The 23,661-nt window shown below is 38.5% G+C and overlaps 2 protein-coding genes across 54 annotated transcripts in view; one reads left to right on the top strand and one right to left on the bottom strand.

The window, feature by feature from the left end:
* Nucleotides 1–21,185, top strand: part of CAST (calpastatin) — a 111,135-nt gene extending 89,950 nt beyond the window's left edge. For all 50 annotated transcript variants that reach the window (XM_072736710.1, XM_072736720.1, XM_072736708.1 and 47 more), the window contains 8 exons: nt 4,476–4,574; nt 6,079–6,186; nt 7,642–7,731; nt 8,934–8,978; nt 9,409–9,501; nt 10,740–10,811; nt 18,157–18,222; nt 19,143–21,185. In XM_072736710.1, coding sequence (XP_072592811.1) covers nt 4,476–4,574; nt 6,079–6,186; nt 7,642–7,731; nt 8,934–8,978; nt 9,409–9,501; nt 10,740–10,811; nt 18,157–18,207 — 558 coding nt within the window. In that variant the 3' untranslated portion in view covers nt 18,208–18,222; nt 19,143–21,185. The remainder of the gene's footprint in view (nt 1–4,475; nt 4,575–6,078; nt 6,187–7,641; nt 7,732–8,933; nt 8,979–9,408; nt 9,502–10,739; nt 10,812–18,156; nt 18,223–19,142) is intronic.
* The window catches only part of ERAP1 (endoplasmic reticulum aminopeptidase 1), a 42,695-nt gene continuing 40,022 nt past the window's right edge, over nt 20,989–23,661 (bottom strand). For all 4 annotated transcript variants that reach the window (XM_072736699.1, XM_072736698.1, XM_025992856.2 and 1 more), the window contains one exon: nt 20,989–22,548. In XM_072736699.1, the coding sequence (XP_072592800.1) occupies nt 22,393–22,548 (156 nt within the window). In that variant the 3' untranslated portion in view covers nt 20,989–22,392. The remainder of the gene's footprint in view (nt 22,549–23,661) is intronic.

Here is a 23,661-nt window from a genome sequence, read left to right as displayed (position 1 = left end):
GTCCCAGGACTGTGGATATTTGCAACACTGTAACTGATTAAACCAATGAGCATGTATTCTTTACCAAGTGTACTTACGAAAAGATAACTTAAAACTGAATTTACCCAAAAGTACATTTCAAGTAACTTTACCTGTTGGTATTTCTACAATTTATCATTTTCCATAATTGTCTCCTAGGAAAATATAGCTCTATGTAGACTAGATAGTTCCTCAAAGGGAATTCTGTTCATAAAAATTTCAGGAAATGTTGGGTCATGGTAAGCAGGTTTCTCTACTATAGGACTTTTCTAGCTTATTTATATGGAAACTTATTTTAAGTCTGTTGAAGTACCCAGATTGATGTAATTCCAAACTTTTTTTGTGGGATCTGGGCTATTGATTTACAAGGTTCGTATGTGGACAGTGGCATAGACAGTGTATCAGTTGAGCAACAGAATGAGTAGCAATTAGTAAAAATAATTCCTTGAAGTAGCTCAGTTTTTGGACTGGATGAAGCAATAAACCCTTCAAAGAAGGGATTACTAACCAGTGCATGGTTCTCACTTGACCCCTGTGAAAGCACCATCTCCAGGCAGTTGCAGCCACTCCATTCCATGACCTTCCCCTCTTCCTCCTCCATACTAACAGATTACATTACACAGAGGCTCCCGAGTCCTGATTTAGGGAAGAATATAAAGTGAGCAGTATCCCAGGAATGTGGAGTCATATCTTCACAGTGATGCAAAACAACAAATTAGGGAGAGCCCGTATTCCCTTCTTCATACCATCTGTATTATTATTATAACAATGAGGATTTTTCTTTTAGAAATTCAAAGAAAACGTAACAGTGAATTTTTATGCCCACCCAAGATGATGTATAGCAATGGAATGACTTGAGATAAACTATTTTTTTTAATTCTAAACTTAGAAAATTAATCTAGCAAAGGGAAAAATTTGTTAGCGTCTATCATGAACAAAGTAGAAATAACCAATTATGATAAATGAAAAAGGTCAAAGTAAAAAATTATTTGGGGGAAAGTACCAAGAACTTTGGAGGAAAAGTATCATATTCTGACTCATGATTAATGTTCAAATATAAAGGAGTGCCTGCTGTGCAGACCATGTTCTTTGATCACAATACAACAGAAATTCTATTTTAAAAGAGAAATTTAGGGCAGCCTGGGTGGCTCAGTGGTTGGGCGTCTGCCTTTGGCTCAGGTCGTGATCCCAGGTCCTGGGATTGAGTCCCACGTCGGGCTCCCTGCATGGAGCCTGTTTCTCCCTCTGCCTGTGTCTCTGCCTCTCTCTCTCTGTGTCTCTCATGAATAAATAAAATCTTTAAAAAAATAAATAAAAATAAAAAGAGAAATTTAGGGGCACCTGAGTGGTTCAGCCAGTTAAGCGTCTGCCTTCTGCTTAGGTCGTGATGCCAGGATCCTAGGATGGAGCCCTGCTCTGTGGCGTTGGCATCCGGCTCCCTGCTCAGCTGGGAGTCTGCAGCTCCCTCTACCTTCCCTTTACTGTCCCCCCTGGTTGTGCTGTCTTGCTCTCTTTCTCTCAAATAAATAAAATCTTAAAGAGAGATTTTGAAACATCCCATCACTAAAATCAATAAGTAAATTCCTAAGAGACTGTTTAAAAAATCATGTATAAAACATTTGCAAATCAAAGTCTCTTTTTAAGATGTTAAAGAGAGACAGCAACAGATAACTAGAGAGTGTGAGCAGGGAGGAGAGGGAGAAGCCAACTCCCCTTTGAGCAGGAGCCTGAGGTGGGGCTCAGTCCCAGGATCAGGGGATCATGACCTGGGCCACCCAGGCGCCAGGCGAATCCAAATCTTTGATAAGCAGCCAAAGGAGTATTCATGAGATACATTATCATAAATACCTTCATCAATAATAGAGGAAAAGAGAAATCTGATTAACCAAAGGTTTATTGGATTTTGAATTTCAAATGTAAGCTATTATTATAAATAAGCTATTATTTTACATTTAAATAAGCTTTTATAAAGTAACCACACAAAAGAAAGTAGCAATTGAGTGTAGTAGATGAAAATCACAGTCTGAGACTAAACTGGCCCACAGTTGCTTGATTTGAAATAACTAAAGTTTTATAAGATTTCAACAACTGTAAAAGAAAAAAGTCTTATAAATAAAATATGATTCGATTTTAAAATGAGAACATAAATGAGTGTAAGAATCAACATTTGGGTATTGTGAATGGCTAACATTTTTTTAAAACATTGGCAGAAATAATACAGAAAAATCTTACCAATAAAATTTAATTTTAAAATTAGACATAAGTAGTACACGATAGCAACTGAATTATTAAAAACCACTATGTGCAATAGTTTTTTTTAAACAATGTGAAGCACACAATTCAAAGCACCTAAACAAAAGAAAAACTGAAGAGATTAGAACTGTTTTCAGACTTTGCTTCCAAGGGAAGTTTAAAATTGACTCTTAAATGTTTAACAGTAGATAGTCCTGTGCGACATATAGTCTCAAAAACTAGCCTACATAGTTGCTTCTATAAGTAATGATGATTTTAATCTTAAAACTTGATTAATATAGCATTAATAACTAAAGTCAGTTAAATCTGTAGATGTATAATTTTTAATAAACAATATAAAATTATTAAAGTAATTACTTAGCACTGTCAGAAATTAAAGATGTATTTAGTATCAGGGAAACTCCCTATAGCATAGTAGTGTATCCAATAGGAACGATGAATTATGTGTTCATATAAAAGATGTATTTCAAATTTCACAGTCATATTTTAAATAAATACCTTTAAAAAGTAGACTGTCCCTTAATGTATTAAAGAATATTTATTTAACTTCAAGAATCAAATATTCAGAATTAAGCTAGAGGCATTTCCTTTAAAAAACAAAGTATTAAAAGTTGATTTTATTGTTATTTCTGCTTAATAGTATATGAAGAATCGGTAACAGCACATGAAAAAGAAATGACAAGTATGAAAAAAGAGTATTTGTGTATTTGTAGATATCCCTAGTTGTAGGTACCACCTTTGTAGATACCACATTGTGCATGCTGGGTACATCAGTAACAGATTGGAAAATATGGTTAGTATGAGATGTCAGAAATTAAAGAAAAGAGCAGGAGATGAACAGAAAAATGAGAACATGAAGAAATTAAAACATTTAAGATAGTTTGACTCCGTGTCCTTAAAGAATCATGACATTTCTCTAGACATTTCATGAGTCAGTTTTTATTTTTTTATGTCAGTTTTTAAACTTAAAATAGCAATAAGGTATCTTACATAATTCAACAAAATTATCCTAAAATGTTTGAAAAGCAAATGCATAAAAACATGAAAAAATACAGAAAAGCATTTTTCAGTATTTTTAAGGAAGATGAGCTGAACTAGATATAAGGTTTGATTTATATGATAATAAATTCAATTCTGATTCAGAATGCAAAGCTATAGGTCAATGGAAAAGATTGAGAAATGAACATACAGGATTTAATGTATTTTTTAAAGGAGAATAAATCTTTATTTCAGAAAGATTCTGGCATAATACACTGCTTAACATTAAGAAAAAATAACACTGAAACCACACAGCATATACCAGGTCTAAGGCAACACTCCTATATCATTATACACCTTGTATCAGAATTAAAAATATATAACCTATCTGGGCAGCCCCAGTGGCTCAGCAGTTTAGCGCTGCCTGTGGCCTGGGGAGTGATCCTGGAGACCTGGGCTCGAGTCCCACGCCGGGCTCCCTGCATGGAGCCTGCTTCTCCCTCTGCCTGTGTCTCTGCCTCTCTCTCTCTCTCTCTATGAATAAATAAATTAAAAAAAAAAACTTAAAAAAAATAAAAACATGTAACCTATCTAATTGAGGCAAGGAAGGCCCTGAAAAGCAAGCAGGCTCATTCATTGATTTTCACAGAATGAATTTCTAGCAACTCTGGAGAGGGACGGCAATTTGGCAGGATATAGCCAGCCCCATGAAAAGAACTGCTGTTGGAATTTATACAGAGCAACTAATTACAAAGAAGAAAGCTGAAAAACTGCAAACAACCTAAATGTACACCAAGAAATGTGTAAACAAACCATGCAACTCTAAACCATTAGATTTTTGAACATTTGGGAATAATAAATATGAATAGGAATCAGGAGAGATGGTGTGAACTGCAACTATGGAGGAGGAACGGGAATTAAAAATTGCTTTTAAGATTATGTGTTATTTTGCATCTATTTGAAGAGAATAAATAGTAATAAAGCTGTGTTAAAAAAACTGTATTTAAAGGGCTTAGTCAGTGGAGCATGTGACTCTTGATCTTGGGTTTGTGAGTTCAGGCCCCATGTTGGGTGTTCAGAGATCCCTTAAAACCTTAAAAAAAAAAAATTAAAAAAATTTAAATCATGGCATTGCAGACATAGTTTTGTATATATTACTGAGATATATATACATATATATATATATATATATGTTTTTTGTTTTTTGTTTTTTTGTTTTACAAAAGGAATTTGAAGAGGCTAACCTTCCTGCTGTCATCTCTGAAGTGGTTTCCCAAACCCCAGCTCCAACCACGCACTCTGCTGGCCTACCCCCTGATAATGTGGTAAGCAGCATCTTAGAAATAGGTTTTTGCAGCAGCAACAAGAAGACAGGGAGTAATGGAAATGAAACTAGACAAAATCATTAGGAAGATAAACCACGTTCTGTTTTAGAAGAGATAAGGCTGGCGATCTTGGGAGATAACAGAATACTGGAAACAATTAAAGTGTTTAGGAAGTATTTTACACACGGTCCAGGATCTTAATAGTATTGTTGTTTTATTGGAATTGAAAAGCAGTAGTGTACATTGTGTATATATTCGAATTACTAGATTTAACAGATTCTTCAGCTTTCCTGATTATTTTCTCCTCCTCTATATTTTTCCTGACACATGCTATAAATACTACCCATTATAACTTGAACCTCAAGTTTATTTTACAGAACTGCTCAGTGTTGGAGCTCTTTCTCCTGAAAATTCAAAAATGTCATGGAAGAGCAGTTTTCCTCCATTCAGAGCAGTAAAACTTTGTCATTTTCATGTTAGCAGTATCAAAACCTCAGCATCGGTACTGTTTTAATTATTTACATGTTCTGAGGCAAGAGTGTGGGACCAAAGCCTTCCCAGACTTCCTTGATTAATTTTCTGTGCAGTACCAAATTATACATTATCGAAGCGAGGAGACCACACCACATCAAAGAGATCGCCCTAAACCAGATCCCCATCTCCTCTGGTTGAGAACAAGTGCCTCATTTGCTAGATGGAGATGAAGTAGCTTTAGTGAAGGCAACTAGGCCTACTTTCCTTTTGATGTAGCATCAAAGCTTGCTTCGTGCTGTAGTCGGAGATTCTGAACAAATTTTCATCCTGTTTGGTCAGCCTCGGGATCATCTGAAAATATCCAGAGGCCCACATGACAAAGCCCAGACTCTGCGTGGGTAGCTCCACTGTTAACAGCTCTAATCCTGGGCTCTAACAAAAACACTTAAAACCAGTAAAACGCCATGTATGTGTGTGTCCGCCCATGAGGACCAAAGTGCCCATGCACAGAAAGGCAGCATCATTAATAACCCAGGCTGCCAGTCGCCAAGTAGGTTTTAGAAGGACACTTTTCCTATCCCGGGTCCTGTCAGAAAGTCTAGTTTTAGTTAATATTTCATTTGAAGACCTCAAACTCAGTATAAATCTTTAAAGGAATACATGAGGGAATCAGGAAATAAGGTGTCATAATTCATGTGTGCTCTTCCCTGAGGAGGACATTAGACTGTCACCAGGAGTGTTGCATACACTGAACCCACCATAAGGCACATTTTCCAGCAAAACAGGCCAGGAACCCCCTATTTTTTGGAGGGGCCAATTTTTTAAATTTTCCTTAGGAGAGGCATCTGGGGGGTAGAGTAGGGTAGACAAGCACATGGAAATGTTGACAGGGAAACATTAGGAGAGGGAGTACCCCTCAAGGGCCTGCCCATCTCCTTGCTGAGGACCTCATGAGTTTAGGGAAGTCTTCGTGGCAGTGGCAGGGCCGGATTTGGCTAACCAGTGACTAATTCAGATTGTGACTTCTCAGCAAAGTGACAACAAAGAACTGGACGATGCTTTGGACCAACTTTCTGACAGTCTGGGACAAAGGCAGCCTGATCCAGATGAGAACAAGCCAATAGAGGATAAAGTCAAGGTAAAAAATATATACGTGAAACTTAAGGTTTTTATAGCCTACACTATCCTATCATGCACATAAGACGGGGAAAAAAGACTTGGGAGTTTTAGCAAACAATAGGATCACTGAAGTCTCATTTTTTCCCTTCTCTAAACTTTGTTGAATATATCACCCCAATGAGAACTAACGCTGGGGCACACGTTCAGGCAAATGTCCTGTTGCTGAGACCGGACTTAGTGATGATGGAAGAGAACAGCTCTGCTTCAATTTCATGCTCTTCCCACAGTAGCTTTCCTTGGCTTTATCTGCTAATAAGCATGTATGATCTATACGACCCAGAAATGCGTGCCTTTTTTAGGATGACATAGTCTGTGCATATAGGAGCAAAGGTTTCCCATCTGTCAGAGGTTTTCCCTAGAAGCCTCCTGAGCCATCCTAACTTGGGGTTCAAACCCCTAAAGTGTTGGGCCAGGAGTCAGCCTGGGTAGAGGCGTGTCCGCAAGGCACACAGTTAGCTCTACACCTTCTGTAGCAGGAGTAGGTGCTTATTCACACTAACAATGTGTGGTACCAAGTGATCCATTTAGCTTGGAACCAGGAACTAAGTGACCAGCCAGAGGGCGTCCCAGGGCATTTCAAAGCATCATTAGTTCTTGATTCTACCCGTCACAGGAACATCAATGTGAACTTGAACTCTTTGAAAAATGAAGTAATGAGGCAGAAAAATAGAGCCTGTTCCCCCCCTGCTCCTGGGAGGGGGGGACGGAATGTCATTGAATCTGTGCAGGGTGATGTAGGCGCTGCTTACCCTATAGCACGTTCTTCTTCCCCCCTCCCCTGCTCAAACAATCAGCACATTTGTTCAGTGTGCTGGTCCTTTAGGGTCGCTTATAAATGTCCAAGTTGTAAATATTTCCTCTCTAAATATCAAGGTACAGGGACTTGATCCTTTTATTTAAAGAGTGAAACTGGGCAGCCCGGGTGGCTCAGCGGTCTAGCGCCACCTTTAGCTCAGGATGTGATTCTGGGGACCCAGGATCAAGTCCCACATCGGCCTCCCTGCATGGAGCCTGCTTCTCCCTCTGCCTGTGTCTCTGCCCCTCTCTCTCTGTCTCTCATGAATAAATAAATAAAATTTAAAAAAAAAAATTAAAAAAATAGTGAAACTTCCATCAGGACATTAGATAGTTTATACCATTGGGTTGTATCTCTTTCCATGGTTTCTAAGGATAAATATTTCATCATTTATCTTAAAATACAGGTAGAAATTCACATGTGGATCAACATGTCAAAGCACCTGGGGTTTTTTGGGTTTTCTTTTCCCACCACCAAGGAGTTGTCAAAGTCATCCATTTTGTTGTTACTTAGAAAATAGACTTTGCCTCAGGAAACTAGAATAAATGCCTAAGGCCGCATTTTAGAAAGGATTGTCTAATTGAAGGAGTAACTATTTTATCTGTTCCATGTTTATAGGAAAGAGCTAAAGCTGAACACAGAGACAAGCTGGGAGAAAGAGACGACACCATCCCCCCTGAATATAGACACCTCTTGGATAATGATGAGGTAAGTGAAGGCAGATGTCTAGGTTAGGCATATAGCACACAGCTGCTTAAATTCAAACCTCCCTTGCGATGAACAGGAGGGGTACACTTTAACCAGAGCATAAAAATATCCCATGATGGAGGGCTTTTAATGTGTCTCTCATGAGCCCCTTGTTTAGGGTTCGGCTGATATTTATTCGAGCCAGTATCGTTTGATGTTCACCGTCCTGGGCACTGTGGTGTAAAGAGTGTTCATTCACTCACTGATGCTTACCATGGATTTCAGGGCAGGTGCGCAGAAGAATTCTCGTTGCAAGAAAAGGCTTTAAAAAATAATAGTTGTAATCTGAAGCAGACAAAGGAGCTAGTACTGGCCTAATAGGGCAAATAAATAAGGCCCCTTTATTCCTCTGGACCACCCGCACCCCTATTCAGAGTAAAGGGGGGCAAAACCATATTCCTAGTCCCAAGTCCTCTTTCTGTATCTAGATATACCCTGTCAAGTCTTGGGCCGTTTGTCTCTAACACAAAGCCAGTTTTTCTTAGGTCAGCCAGGCTTATACCCTTCCCTTTCGGCTCCTCGTTACACGTCTGTTCGATGATAAATAATCCTTCCCAGGCCTGTTCAGAGAGAAGCAAGGCAGCCTAAATCACATCCTCCCCATTCTGTACTAATTCATTTAGTGGGTTTGAGGACTCCGTGATTTGAAGGGTTTGCTTCAGCGTCTCAGAGAAATCAGTTCCGCTTACGTGCATTCTATATTCCTGAAGATAGCAGTTCTGGACCCTGCTAGCAGCTTTGCTGCTTTTATTCCACGGGAAAAGCATTATTTAATGTCCTTGCCTGTGTATGTGGGTGAAGTCCCTGACAAGTCATACTTGTAATCCCGAAAAAAAAAAAAAAAAAAAATCTATGCCATCCAGGCCCTTGAAATCCTTCCAAAGTATCATGAGCTTTTATCAATAAGACAGAAAAACACAAGTTACGTTTTGTAATAGTCTGAGTAGAAGTCTACTTCTACAACACATGATGGCAGAAAGTTCCTAAAGAATGGTTTCCTTCATTTCTAACCACCAGACTGTAAGGTTTATCACTTACTGCACACCTACACTCCACTGCATCTCAGGCAAGGCATTAGACCATAGCTTCCACAATTGCTGAGGACACCTAAGTAAACCTTTACAAACAACTGTGTTTAACCAATAATCTGTGTTGTTCCTAAGGGTAAACCAGGAAAGCCACCTGCCAAGAAAACCAAGGACTCAAAGGTAAACCCCACAGCGGCATGTTTCCTATAAGCATTCTATAAGCATCCTTTTCATTCTAGCTAAACTTTATTTTGCATTTTAGAAATCTGAGATTTATTGAATGGCTGCCCCATGTTTGGTACAACGGGAAGGCATGCATATGTGAGTGGGTGGGTGTGATCTCTCTTTTTTAGGCCTCACGGGAGCACATTTAGACCCATTTTTCAGATTGAACAACTGAGGCTCAATACTCAGCAAACTTGTATAAAGTAAAGTAGTATTGAAGAAAGTAAAGCTGTTAGGATCTTCATGTTTTAATTTAGGAAGAGAATGTCAGCAAAGTCTCCTTTCTCTTTTAATATCTTATTTTCAGTGTGGTGGAAAAATGTCTCTTAGGGTATATTTTGGCCTGGTGCTCCTTCACTGACCATTATTTCTGTTACTCTCTCAGAAGCCTGAAGATGACAAAGACCCCATCGATGCCCTGTCAGGCGACTTCGACAGCTGTCCTGCACCCACAAAAGCCTCAGAGAACACAGCAGAGGTACTATACTTCTTCACAGGGACTTTCTTTGCATACATAGAGTTGTAGGCCGCAGCATGAATGCAATGATGCCATAGAGGGCCATTTTTTTTTGAAAAAAAAAAAATCCATCATTATACTACCCTGTCACCATTATTGAGCATACTTCTCTTTTCCCCTCTGTATATGTAGTACATGGTTGTTCATTATTTCAGGCGATATACATATATGTATGTGTAAATATATGTATAAATATAAATATGTGTATACACACACATAAGTTCAAGTCCATATTTAATACATTACTTATTATTCCATAAGTGTTTTTAATCTCCATAGCCATCATGTTTGAGCGCCACACTATCACTGTTTGACAATAATTCTTTGTCACTGCTCCTTTCAAATGAAAGCAGACGCCACCTGCCCCATACCTTCGCATGGCTATTGCCCTCTGGGGTTTCCTCACCTCTCTGCCGGGGCCCAGCTGGCTGATTACCCTGTCCCTCCCTCAGGGCCCAGATCAAGCATCAACTCCTTCAGGAAGACTCCTCTTACTGCTTCTCCCTTCCCAGGCCAAGGTCAAGGACCTCTCCTGCATGCTCTCTTGCACGCTGGGATACACTTGGTCTGTGATTACACCAGTGAGCTTTGTGCTTTATACGGCAGCTCTGGTCAGCATTAGCAAAATTCCTGTGACAAAGCAGGGGCTCAAGACGTGATTAAAGATCAATTAAAAAGAAAAATAGGTGGTACAGTGAGTGTGTGGCATTTTACCTATAACTACAATTTTATATAAATAGAAAATTGAGTGCCCCTGTCATTTTCAGATGAATTAATACTGTAGATCCATGTGCTATGGCTTTGATCTTAGTGATTTGTCAGTTCTCCCCATGGTGGGTGAGTTAATTTCTAGACTACCTCAGCATCCTCTCTCTCACTCCTGGATAAATAATGCCTTTTTGATGAACAGGACTTTTATACAAGACTTGCCCCAGGTCTCTGTGATGATTTCTTTTGTTAAATTTTTTTTCATAACACTGAAAATCAGTATCCCATTTTTGCTCTGTTGGCACATAAAGACCAATACTGCCAGAAGCAAGCACTGTTTTGGTGAGCAAAATTCCTCATGGAATTCTGTATTTTTAATCTTTTTACTTTCTACCTTAAATAATGGAAAACTTTGAATATACATAGAAAAGTTTAATTATCCTCAATGGACTGATGATAACAATAACCTCATTACATTTCCTTTGCTTTAGGACAAAGTCAAGAGAACTGCTCCCAGCTCCAAAACACCAAAGAATGGGGGTAAAGCAAAGGATTCTGCAAAGGTAAACAGCACTAAATATTACTGCAAAGTGGCAATTATATGGAGTGGCATTTATCCTTTTAACCGTTCAGTTTCTAACTGGAATCTATTCTGAATAATTGTTTAAGCACCATCTATCCCATAGCATTTTTTTGCTAAAGAAATTCAAGTTTTAGAGACTTATAAAAAGTATGTGGTACTTCAGAAATCCAAATGTTCATTCTTACCACAATTCAGGTTTCTTGCGTTTCCCCCCTTTGTCGCACGAAGTGTGGATGAACCCACTCTAATTTTATGGTTTGCAATGCCAGCTAAGCTGTCTGTGCTAGCCCATAATCAATGTAGGCCCTCTCCTACCCCAAATTCCACTTTCCTCAAACTCACTTCCAACTGTATCCCCCCACCTGTCTGCAGTTAGCTTTGCCTTCAACTTCAAAGAGAAAATTGAGGCCACCCGACACAGAATCCCCAAGGTCCCTCTCCCCTCTGTGTGCCCTCATTTGGCCCTTCTCTCCGAAGGGTCAATAATCCAGTATCTTCTGTCTTTTTTCTTGTGTTATAAACATATTCTAGTTCTTTCACCTCTTTAAAAGCAATTCTCCAACTTAAAAGCCATTCTGCCTACACCCCAATTCCTTCCATCCTTTCACTTCCTTCAAACATCCTGCTTCCTCTGCTTGAGCCCTGCCTGCCATCAGCAATGACATGCTGGTTGCTAGTTCATTGGCCCTTATCAATCCTTAGTTTACTCAATCTCTCAGTAAGTTGAGGCTGTGATGGACTGAGCCTTTGGCAAATACTGGGAAGGGTGAATTTTTTTTATACTTTTCCCTCTCTAAGGATCCATACCACCACCACTTTAAATTGCCTACAGCACATTTCCATTTGTATGTAACACATGGACGGTACAGGTTCATATAGTGTATTTCATCAAATCTAAATCACCAGATATAAAAATATATACCATTAAGAAAAAGTCAACAATTTGATTTATTCACTATAAAAACCATAGCAAATTTAGACATGTTAAAGTGGTGGTGGCAGCAGGGGAGATAATGCCAGAGAATGTGGTTGGTATAAACTTTAGGACTTGGAAGTAGATTTTCTCTAATTCTGTATACTATTGAGGGTTTCTAAGAGCCACGATATGCATTAGACATCACCTGTGAGGGAGGAGTATTAGTTCTACTTTCTAGAGCAACATGAAAAATGATGTACTTACACTAGTGAGTAGCAGTTCCAGGGTCCAGGGGCACCTGACTGGCTCAGTCAGTAGAGTATGTAGGCTTTGTGGTTGTGAGTGAGTGTAGAGATTACTTAAAAGTTACAGGGTCCAGATTCTTAGGGCTGGGCATTAATGGAGGCAAACTATTGAGAGGTTGCTATTAAAATTACTCAAACTGTTGGATGAGACAACTTCTAGATCCTTTCCTATTCCAAGAACATATGATTTAAAGGGTTATTACTATGGTCCTCTATGAGAAGGTGAATGTACAGCTTTAAAAACTACTCTACCTGCTTCAAAACACTAAGTCTAGATGGTGACATAGGAATATCCTGAACTCACCTTCTTTGCATGGACATACTACAGTTACATATTCAATTATGTCCTATGGAAAAAAGCCCCAAAACTAGCTGAGCGACTACTACTTACCTAGCAAATGAGAGCAGATCAAATGCAGGAAGGCAGACAGGAACACAATCTCACCATAACCCAACTCCAGGCACCATGACCCATAATAAAAAGGAAACTCGAAACCCACAGCTTCTTTCTGGGGAGCAAAGGATTTGTACCCCATATTGGGCATCCCACCTTATATTAAGATCTGCATTTGAGAGATAAGTCCACAAATATCTAATGTTGAAATCCAATGGGGCTTGTGTCCACAAGACCCACAAGGCTTTAGTTGATCTGAGAAATTTTCTCAAGGGCTTGAGAGCACAGACTCACCTGCTCCAGGTGATGCAGCCAATTGAAAAGCACCCAGACTTTCTGTGAAAGGTATAATGGCTTATTTTATGCATTGTTCTGAGGGTTAGGGGCTTGCTTAAATACTTGGCAGGCCAGAATCTGGTAAACACCATCTTTCTAGTCTCTCCCTGCTTCACTTCAGGTCATCAGAATCTCCTTGAAAGCAGTTCATACTGATCTGGAGACCTAGCTTTTGTGACTACCACCCAAGAGACAACCCCTCTGCAGCACGCCGGCCCAGATCACTGGGCTATGGCAAGCCAGCAGGACTTATTCTGTGGTCTCACAGGACTGTATATATGTGCCTTCTTTAAAAGATGGTATGTAAGGCCATGGCTTCCAATCAGCTTCAATCTAGGTGCTGACAGAGATCTTCCCCTTAGGGACTGTGACAGATCATGGCATGCTCTCAAATACTAGGAATCAGTAAAAATAAAATTGACCAAATAGCTTATAACAAAGGTTTGAAAGACAACCAAGTTGCTAGGACAGGGTTGAAAAATAAGGTTCATCTCCTGTATGAGGACACTCCTCCAAGACTATGAAGAGTGCCTGTTTGATTTAGGGCATAGAAACCAATACAGAGTCAAGGAAAATGAAGCAGTAGATGAATAAGCTCCAAATCAAAGAACAAGATCAAACCTCAGGGGGGAAAAAAAACAAAACAGAATGGACATAAAAGATTTACCTGATGAAGAGGTCAACAGAATAGTTAAGAAGATGCTCATCAGGGCGTCCAACTCTTGATTTTGGCTCAGGTCATGATCTCATGGTTGTGGGATCAAGCCCTGCATCAGCTCCACACTCAGTGGTGAGTCTGTTTGAGATCCCCCCTCTCCCCACCACATAATCTCTAACAAATCGAAAGAAAGAAAGAAAGAAAGAAGAAAGAAAGAAAGAAAGAAAGAAAGAAAGAAAGAAAGAAAGGAAGGAAGGAAAGAAATGCTCACTCAATTTGGGAAAGGAAATGAGAACTTCAAGAGACGAGAATAATGACAAAGTGCCAAACAGAAGTCACAGACCTGACTTCTGTTTGAAAAAGGCATAGCAGAACTCACCTAATCAGAGCCATAAAAAGAAAAAATGGGGGAAAAAGTAAAGATAGGTTAAGGGACTTAAAGGACAACATCAAGTAGACAGACATCAATATTACAGGATACCCAGAAGGAAGAGAGATAAAGAAAGGGGCAGAAAACTTACTTGAAGAAATAATGGCTGAACCCTTCCCCAACCTGGGGAAGGAAACACATCCAGATGCCCATAGGATCCCCCCAAAAGATGAATCTAAAGACACCCATACCAAATAACATTATAATTGGAAAATCACAAATTAAAGACAAGGACAGAATCTTAAAAAGCAAAAGAAAAATCAGTGGTCTCTGACTATCAGCAGATTGTCAGCAGAATCTTTGCAGGCCAGAGCAAGTGGCAGGATCTATTCACAATACTGAAATTTTAAAAATAATTATAAAACCCTTATAACTAAGAATACCTAGCAAACTTGTCATTAAGAATAGAGAGCAAAAGTTTTCCAGATGAAGAAAAGCTGAGAGTTCATCAGCACTGAACCAGCCTTACAAGACCTGTAAAGGGACTTCCTGAAATTGAAAATACAGGGTACTCATTAGTAACAGGAAAACTTAATGAAAAAACAAATCTCACTCTAAAAGTAAATATATGGTAAAATTTAGAATAATATGAAGGTGTAAATCACTTATAAAGCTGGATGAAGGTTAAAAGGCAAAAATAGTAAAATTTGACTACAGTAATCCATTAAGGGATATAGAAGACAAAAAAAAAAAAAAAAAGTAAAATGGAGGTCCCAAAAACATGATAGGAGTAAAAATGTACAACTTTAGAGCGCATTCAAACTTGCTATCTACATTTGTTTTTTAAGATTTTATTTATTCATGAGAGATACGGAAATAGACACAGAGACACAGGCAGAGGGGTCTCCAGGATCACACCCTGGGCAGAAGGCAGGTGCCAAACTGCTGAGCCACCCAGGCATCCCTGTTATCTACTTTAAATAGACTTTTATATTGTCATAAACTTCATAATAACTATAAAGCAAAAATCAATAGTAAATACACAAAAAAACAGGAATATAAGTTTCCTAATACAGAAAGTCATCAAATCACAAAGGAATAGAGTAAAAAAGGAAAAGAGGATCTACAAAATAGCCCCCCCCCCAAAAAAAAACCAACAAAATGGCAATAAGTGCATAATGAAGAGTTACATGCCAACGTAATGGACGATTTAAAAGAGAGAAACCTGTATCCTACTGAGACTGAATCAGGATGAAACCATTTTGAACTGGCCAATAACTTAGTAAGGAGATTAAAGCAGCAATCAGAAACCTCCCAGACCTTCAGGACAAGACAACTTCACTGGAGAATTCTACCAAATATTCAAAGAATAATTAATACTAATCCTTCTCAAGCTTTTCCAAAGACAGAAAGGAAAGAACACTTCTAAGCTAATTTTACCGAGGCCAGCAGTATTCTGATAACAAAGCCAGAGTAAGACACAAAGGAAAATCACAAGCCAATATCCCTCATGCACACAGATTTTTTAAATCCTCAAAATATTATTGGGGCATGCTGCCTCCCTCTCCCTCTCCCTGTCATCCCTCTGCTTGTGCTCTATCAAATAAACCTTAAAAAAAAAAAAAAAAAAAGGATCAAATAGATCAAGTGGGTTTTATTCCAGGGATGCAAGGATGGTTCAACACCACCAAATCATCCAATGTGATATACCACAATTAATAAAGCACTTACTAAATTTCAACTTTCCTTTATGATAACTCTCAACCAAGTTGATATAGAGAGACATACCTCAACATAATAAAATTATGACAGACCCAAAGCTAGCGTCATACTTAAAGGTGAACAAAACAGGAAGCTGTCTTTTAAAATTAGGAAGACAAAAATGCCCACTTACCACTTTTATTCAGCATTCTACTGAAAGTCCTGTTCAAAGTAATTAGGCAAGAAAAATAAAAGGCATCCAAATTGGAGAGGAAGAAGTAAAACTGCCACTATTTTCAGGTGACCTAGTATATGTAAAAAATTCCAAGGAATTCCACCAAAAACTATTAAACTACTTCAGTAAAGTTGCAGTATACAAAATCAATATACATTTATCTGTTGCAATTCTATATATTAATAACAAAAAATTAAGGAAATAATCCCATTTACAATTGTAACAAAAGATTAAAGTACCTAAAAATAAATGTAATGAAGGAACTTAAAGAACTATACACTGAGAACTAGAAGACATCGATGAAAGAAATTGAAGAAGGTACAACTAATGTAAAGCTTCTGTACTTATGGATTAGAAGGTTTAATATTGTTAAAATACTACCCAAAACAATATAAAGAATCAATTCAATCCCTGTCAATATTGCAATGGCATTTTTTCACAAAATATTTTTAAAATCCTAAAATTTGTATAAAACACAAAGACCCTGAATGGCCAAAACAACCTTGAGAAAAAAAGAACCAGAAGCATCACACTCCCAATTTTAAACTACATTACAATACTAATCAAAACAGAAATGGTATTGGCATGAAAATGCACACACATAGATAAACAAAACAGAGTGGAGGAGCCCAAAAATAAGCCCATACATATATGGTCAATTTATAACAAAGGAGTCGAGAATATACAATGGGGAAAGGGAAAGTTTCCTCAGTAGTGTTGGGAAAACTGGACCCCTGTCTTAAATTCAAGTCTTCAATAACATTTTTTTATTGAAGACCTGAAACCATAAAACTTCTAGAAGGAAACATAGGTGGTAAGCTCCTTGACATTAGGCTTAGCTCAGATTTCATGGATTTGACACCAAAAGCAATGTCCACAAAAGCAAAACAAGAAGGACCTGATGAAACTAAAAAGTTTCCACACAGCAAAGAAAACCATCCACAAAATGAAAAGACAACAGACCCAATGGGAAAAAAAATATTTGCAAATGCTACATCTGTTAAGGGGTTAATATCCAAAAATGTATATATATTAAAAAAAACCTAAAACTCAATAGCAAAAAAGCAAGCAACATAATTTTAAAATGGGCAGGTGATTCAATGGATATTTTTCCAAAGACCTACAAATGGCCTGCAGGCACATGCCTCCGATGTGCTCATCCATCACTCATCAAGGAAATACAAATCAAAACCACAAGGACATATCATCTCACACCTGTTAGAATATCTGTTATCAAAAAGTAGTGTTGGTGAGGATGTGGGAAAAAGGGAACCTCCTCTACTGTTGGTAGGAATGTAAACTGGTGCAGCCACTAAGGAGAAAGCAGTATGGAGGTGATTAAAAAAATTAAGAATAGAAGTTAGCCTAAGAAATTGAAAAATTAGGAAAATATATTCACTGCTATGTTCATGGCATCATTACTTAAAATAGCCTAGAAATGGATACAATCGCAGAGTCCATCAATGGCTGTATGGATAAAGTGGATGTGGTATGTATAAGTAAATAGGATACTCTTCAGCCATAATAAAGAAGGAAATCTTGCCATCTGTGACAACACGAATAGATCTTGAGAGCATCATGGCAAGTGAAGTAAGTCATTCAGAAGAAGATAAATACCACATGATCTCACTAATTTGGGGAATCTAAAAACAAAAAGGTGAGCTCATCAGTTGGTTTTTTCTAAAGGGGAGACAGGTATGGGGTGGGTGAGAAGGGTAAAAGTCAGAAGAAAAAATTTTAAATAACAAAATCATGTGAATATATATTGTACTGCATAGTGACTACAGCTCACAACGCTGTATTGCACATTTGAAATATGCTGAGGTCTTAAATGTTCTCAACACAAGGGGAAAAAATGTTTACCCGTGAATGATGTTAACTATACTTACTGTGTTCATCGTTTTGCAGCATACCCAAATACCGAATCATTGTTGTATTACTTGAAACTAAAGGTATAAGTCAATTTATACCTCAAAAAGGAATGAAACCCATAAAGGACATAGGAAGCCAGATTTGATTATTACTTGCTCATACACTTGTATCTCAGATTATTTTCTCAGTGGATTAGCTGCCCCACAGTGCCCCCCAAGTAAGAGAACTGATCACAATAGAATGAATGAATCCCATCCAAAAATACCTGTGTTTTTCTTCACTTACCTTAGCCTTCAAAAAAAAAAAAAAAAAAAAGTAAAATTTTAAATCACTTAAAGGAGAACAATTCATAGTTTGGGTTAAATGAAAAGGAAATCCTTAGGTAAGGCCCATCTATTTTTCCTCCACTGACCTGTCATCTTTTGACCCTTTAATTCTGAAAAGCCCATGTTCTCTTAAGCCTCTTCTGCTAGATCGGCTTTTTTGATACCTAATCCAGGAAAGAAAAAGTTCAGTGATGGTCCGCTTTCCCTTTTAGGCAAAGCAGGAAACTTCCAAGCCCAAAGCTGATGAAAAAAATGCAAGTTAAAGTTCACGCTATTTGGTAAGTTGGATGTTTGCTGTAATGGAAGACAACCGTACCTTCTACAGACCTGTGTCATAGGCCTGGGAAACTTAAGCCCATTTCTTATTCATGTTCTTTTTATACTGTTGGCATCAAATGCACATGGCAGTGTCTAGAGGCTCGTTTGCTGAAAAGCAAGAAATGGAATCATGTGCTATTGGAGTGTTTAAAAATAGCAATCTTATGATTAAGAGCCCTTTAAAATATCAGGCCAGGCTCTTAAAGAAAATGACTGTGTAAGTCTAGCTGAGTCTGAAACCCAAATGCTTGTGACTACGGGTTCCTGAGACAAAGCCACCTAGCCTGACAAAGCCATCTTACAGAGAGAGGTCCTTATGATGCTGGTATTACCAAAATACCAACCCATGGTGGGCTGGACAGGAGTACCCCATCTGGTCTACTGGAAGTGACGGGGTTTTTTTGAATAAAAACGAAAGACTGCAAAACTAAGATAAACAAAAGTGGTCAAAGTCAAGTACTTTGTTTAATTCTACTTGTATGTTGAGAGCCCTTATAATTCTTAAGTGATTCCTCTTCTCTAACGGTAAGGCTTGATGGCTTAAAATAAGACCTAAAACTGCTGGCTGACCAAAGCCTAAAGAAAATAAAAACGTAGGTTAGATTGGCTTAGTATCTCTCTCATCATGGTCTCTTATTTCCTGTAACAAGAAAAGTATACTTATTAGAACTATACTGAAGATCTTCACCCAAATTACAGGTTTTCTATTTTCTTAATTCTAGCATTTTCTAAGAACATTCTTATGGTTACTTATAGGAAATTCCTTGTTGCCATCTGTTACACAGTGCTTCTGGTAAATGTTAAATCTACTGTGTCTAGATGAAGAAAATTATGCATCAAATGGTTTACCGGATTTTTTTTTTCCTTTGAATTTTTCAAGGTATCGGCCTATAAAATCTTCAGCTGGTGGATGGTGACTTTTGAAGGACAAAGGGCTTTGAACAACAGCAGTTTTTTTCTGGGTGGCTTCTAGACAGTGTTACTTGTCGAGTCTTGACATCCTAAACATTGGTTATTCTTTTCCCAGAAAGAAAATGAATGTGTGTGGTTCATCTGTGTTACTGTACTGAGTATTGATAAACTTTGAGTTTTTAAAAATTGCCTTCAGTTGGGAGAGATGGGAACTTTATATTTCTATGAGATATATTTGATAGTTTCTTAAAGCAACACATAAAAGAAGGAAAATCCTTTGTAAACTTTTGCACATTCTACACACAGTGCCTGTAAATCTCCTTAGTATTTCAGATTGCACTTAATTCTTTTGTTGTTAGCATTTGGAAAACAATGCTTTGAACATGTTTAATGTCCTGATTTCTCATTACCCATTTTCCTCTCGGGCTTTGGAACTGTATTTGATGTTTCTTTGGGTTAATGTGTATAAGTCAGACCTAAAGTATTGTACATTGGGCACATATCTCCTCTTGGGCTGCTAATAAATTAATAGATAACCTGGACAGACCAGGATGCGCTGCACCCAGTACTCTTTTTTTTTTTGCCAGAAGTTAGGACTTTTGTACCTTAGAGCCAGCATAAAAGATCCTGAGACTTGAATCAAGTCAGAAGGGCAAAATGCAGACTCTTTGTCTTGGAACGTAACAAGTTCTAATAGTAAAATCTAATCCTTAAGACTATTCATATGCCTTGACCTCCCTGGGGTTACTGTGTTAAGCTGTGCTTTCCACTTTTGATACATATAGGCAGAGCAGCAGTCATGTGCTTAGAGCCATTGCCACTTTAGTCTGTGCACTGTATACCATCTGGCTTTATGGAAGTTAGGTTTACCAAATACCAAAACTTCTACTTTAAAAAAAAAAAAAAAAGCTACCTGCAATTTAAAAATCAACTTTTCTCCCACAGCAATTCAAGAAGTAGGTTCCAATGTCTACAACTTTGGTTTCTCAGATCTTTTGGAACGAATTGTTTATGAATATAGCACTGATATCCTTGGGGGGAGTTTGGCAAATACTTCATTTCTTGATACTGAATGCAGGAAAAGGTTATCATGTACATATCCTAAAACTGGAGTTTGTGTCAGAGAGGACAGCCTTCCTTAGCATGTATTTTACATTTCTGTTAGAACTTAGTTGACTTCAGCAAAAATAATTATCACCGATACTGTCCTAAAGGGAGGGGAGGGCAGCAGAAAGAACAGCTGCTTGTAACGGAGCATAAATTCTATTACTTCTCTTCAAAAATTCTTTCTACAATTCATGAACACACCTATAGGATTTCAAACTTCGGCCAAAGTGCGGTGTATCTATCCCATGAGAGATTCAGGCATTATTCTATTATTCTAAATCTGGGAAATAGAAGCCAGTGTTAGGGTGACTAAACAGCATTTTCAAGGCACTAACAAGCCCCCCCCCCAAAAAAAGAAACACTGTTCCTGTGGGATTTCAATTGTATTTCTAATTCTTCTAAGTAGGTAGCATAAAAGTTTTTTATTTTGTTTTTTATGAAACCTTGGCCTTCGCAGATGTGTGTGTAGGGAAGTGGCTGCAGTATTACTGATTTCCATGCATATATAGAAGTACTTTTAAATCCAAAGATTTAAGACATGCCTGTAAGAGTAAACACAAAAGGTACTGTCAGCGGGCCCTTTTGTGCGTTGGAAAGGTCTCCAAGACTTGGGTGTTTCCTGATAATTACTGATGACTAGACTAAGCTAGAGAATCAGAGTCCTCTTCTACCTTTCCGGTTAGGAGGAAATCATTGCAAACGTCTGCTTCAAGGAAAATAAGACAACTTTTATTACCAAAGAGGTATTTGCACATTGTTGTAGCAATATTGTATCTATTTAGGAAATGGACTTTCCCAAAAGCAAATTAAAATAGGTTCCTCGGTTGACCAAAAATGAAAACCACTATTTCCATGTTTCATTAAATCAAAGTACAAAACACAATTAAAATATTTTACAGTAAAATCTTGGCTCTGTGTGTCTTTTAGAAGGTTAATCATGGGGGGGTGGAAATTACCAGCGATTTCTGGTTTCATTACCATGTAATACATATAAAAATAGAACTGTAAACACATTTATGTCCAGAAGTCACTCTCGTCCACATATGTTAGAGCACACTGACATTTTTTCATATCATATGCTTTTAAACTTTACAGTACGGTTAAACTCATTAAAGACTTCAAAGACAACACATTGTCCACACTTAAGCTAATTATGACCAAGTATTTTCAGTTTTACAGTACATTATCTACGGGAGACTCTGCGAGGCCCTAGTGGCAGTAGGAAATTATTGGGGAATTACGAACTGGGCTGAAGGAGCGAGAGGAAGCATCACCTACCTAAGTATCAACAGCTTCAAGGTTCAACTTCAAATGAAAGTCTTCTCCTCTAGACCTGAACATACTCTGCTTTTTCAGAGGGACACTTGATCAGTCAGCGTCTCTGAGGAAGTAGACCACATACTCAAATCAGGATTATTTGAGGAGAGTTCCATAAAAGTTGTGTTTTCTCAACAAAGGTGTGGGGAGGACATAAGCAACCCACGAGTACTGCCAGGACCAGTGAAAGCCAGGCTCTCACTTCACCCAAATGAGGAAAATACCAAATGGGAAAGAGGGCCACCTCCCAGGTCTAGCTTCGGTGGACGTCAGCCTGGGGCATCCTTCAAGGGAACCAGGGTAACAAACACCCCCACCTACTCTCTCCCACCCCAGTTCCCATCCGCCTTCCTGAGAAACTGACCAAAAGAGAGCAAATCACAAGCCTGAGGACACGAGCCTCCAAGTCAGCCCCTGGATTCAGTGGTCCCTACGATTCACAAGTCTTTAGAGGACAATGACTCAACAGTGTATGGGTGACATCCATGTGGCAAGCCCGGCTTTGGAAAGCACAAGGCTTATGGATAGGGGTGAAAAAGGAGTAGGATGCCCTACACAGTAGGGACCCCACCCCTTGGGTTTACATTGCAGGGCGACACCTATCGATAAAACACACAGTAGCAGTAACCCATCGATGGGACAGTTGAGTAGCCAGTCTTTTCACAGGAATAGTCAAATGATCAAGAAGGAAGAAGGAAGTGTCTGCAGTGGAGCCCCAACAGCCATCCCTAATTTGAAAATAATTGCATTCCACGACATCACAGATTATACAGGAACCAGCGAGGAACAGGCTGTTAGAGCAGTTCAAGCTTCTGGCTTTGTAGCCACACTCTGATCTTATCAAAATTCTTATCCATCCAGTGTATGTTTTCCTCAATGGTTTCAATTGTTTGCTGGACACAACGTAGCTGAGAACCATTTTCCTTCAAAGAGCTGAAGAATTCTTTCACCTTGTAAGGAAAAACCAGATTTTTTAAAAATTTGTTTTCTTATAGTATACAAATGTAAGTTGGGGCTAGTTAAAAGGAAACGGAAGCCAAAATTCCAGCGTTTGTCAAAAATTCTACTTAGAAGGCAGTGCCTGGTGTCTGGGTACAATTCTACACACATAAACTTATGCTGTATGCAATGAGCTCATGCCTCATGATGCCAAGTTCTGTATTTTTCTCCTTAGCTTTTTTTACTCAGAGTTGCCAGGCCCTAAAAGACTTGACTGTATACCATTTTATAATTAGGGTTTCGGTGTATTAATATGTGTTGCTGCGTCCACCCAGATGCTAATTTTTTTAAACATGGTATCTAAAAAACACAATGTGCAGACTATCTTCTTTGCCAAGCAAAACAGTTTAAACGGTTTCAACCACACAAGTGCAGTCTTCCTCCATGGGCCTGGCCTTGTAGATCTTTAGAGAAACACCAAGGACAAGGCTTCTTAGCAATTTATGGTGGTAATCCCTGAAACCTTGCCAATTTTTTTTTTTAATCCTCATCCACAATTCATGTATTGTTCCTCTAAGATAAAATCCACAGAGTTGCCCATGGTTTTAATGAGATAAGAGACAGCTGTTTCTTATTTCATCTCTGGGATTCTTAACTCCTGTGGGTTCACGTGAGAAATAGTCCGGCTCTGCAACAGCACTGACTATCGTAGTACAGTTTCACCTTAAAAGGTTCTTGACCTGGGATCCCTGGGGGCTCAGCGGTTGAGCACATGCCTTGGGCCCAGGGTGTGATCCTGGAGCCCCAGGATCAAGTCCTACATGGGGCTCCCTGTATGGGGCCTGCTTCTCTGCCTCTCTCCCTCTTTCATGAATAAGTAAAATCTTACAAAAAAAAAAAAAAAAAGATTCTTGACCTTGTCCCCTAAGTTTTCACAACATTAATCCATATATTTTTGACTGCAAACAGGAAGTCAGTCTGGGCCAAGATGTATTACTTGTTCAGCATGGATTCCAAACAGTTCATTCCTTCCAAATCTATGTTATAATACCATATTTTTAAGTTTGGGAATAAGAGAAAGGTAAGAATAGGCTTGTAAAAGGTCAAATTCCAATTCTGAGTGA

The sequence above is a fragment of the Vulpes vulpes genome, chromosome 14 (assembly GCF_048418805.1).
Source record: "Vulpes vulpes isolate BD-2025 chromosome 14, VulVul3, whole genome shotgun sequence".
NCBI classification, from domain to species: Eukaryota; Metazoa; Chordata; class Mammalia; order Carnivora; family Canidae; genus Vulpes; species Vulpes vulpes.
This window is presented reverse-complemented; position numbering and strand designations above follow the sequence as displayed.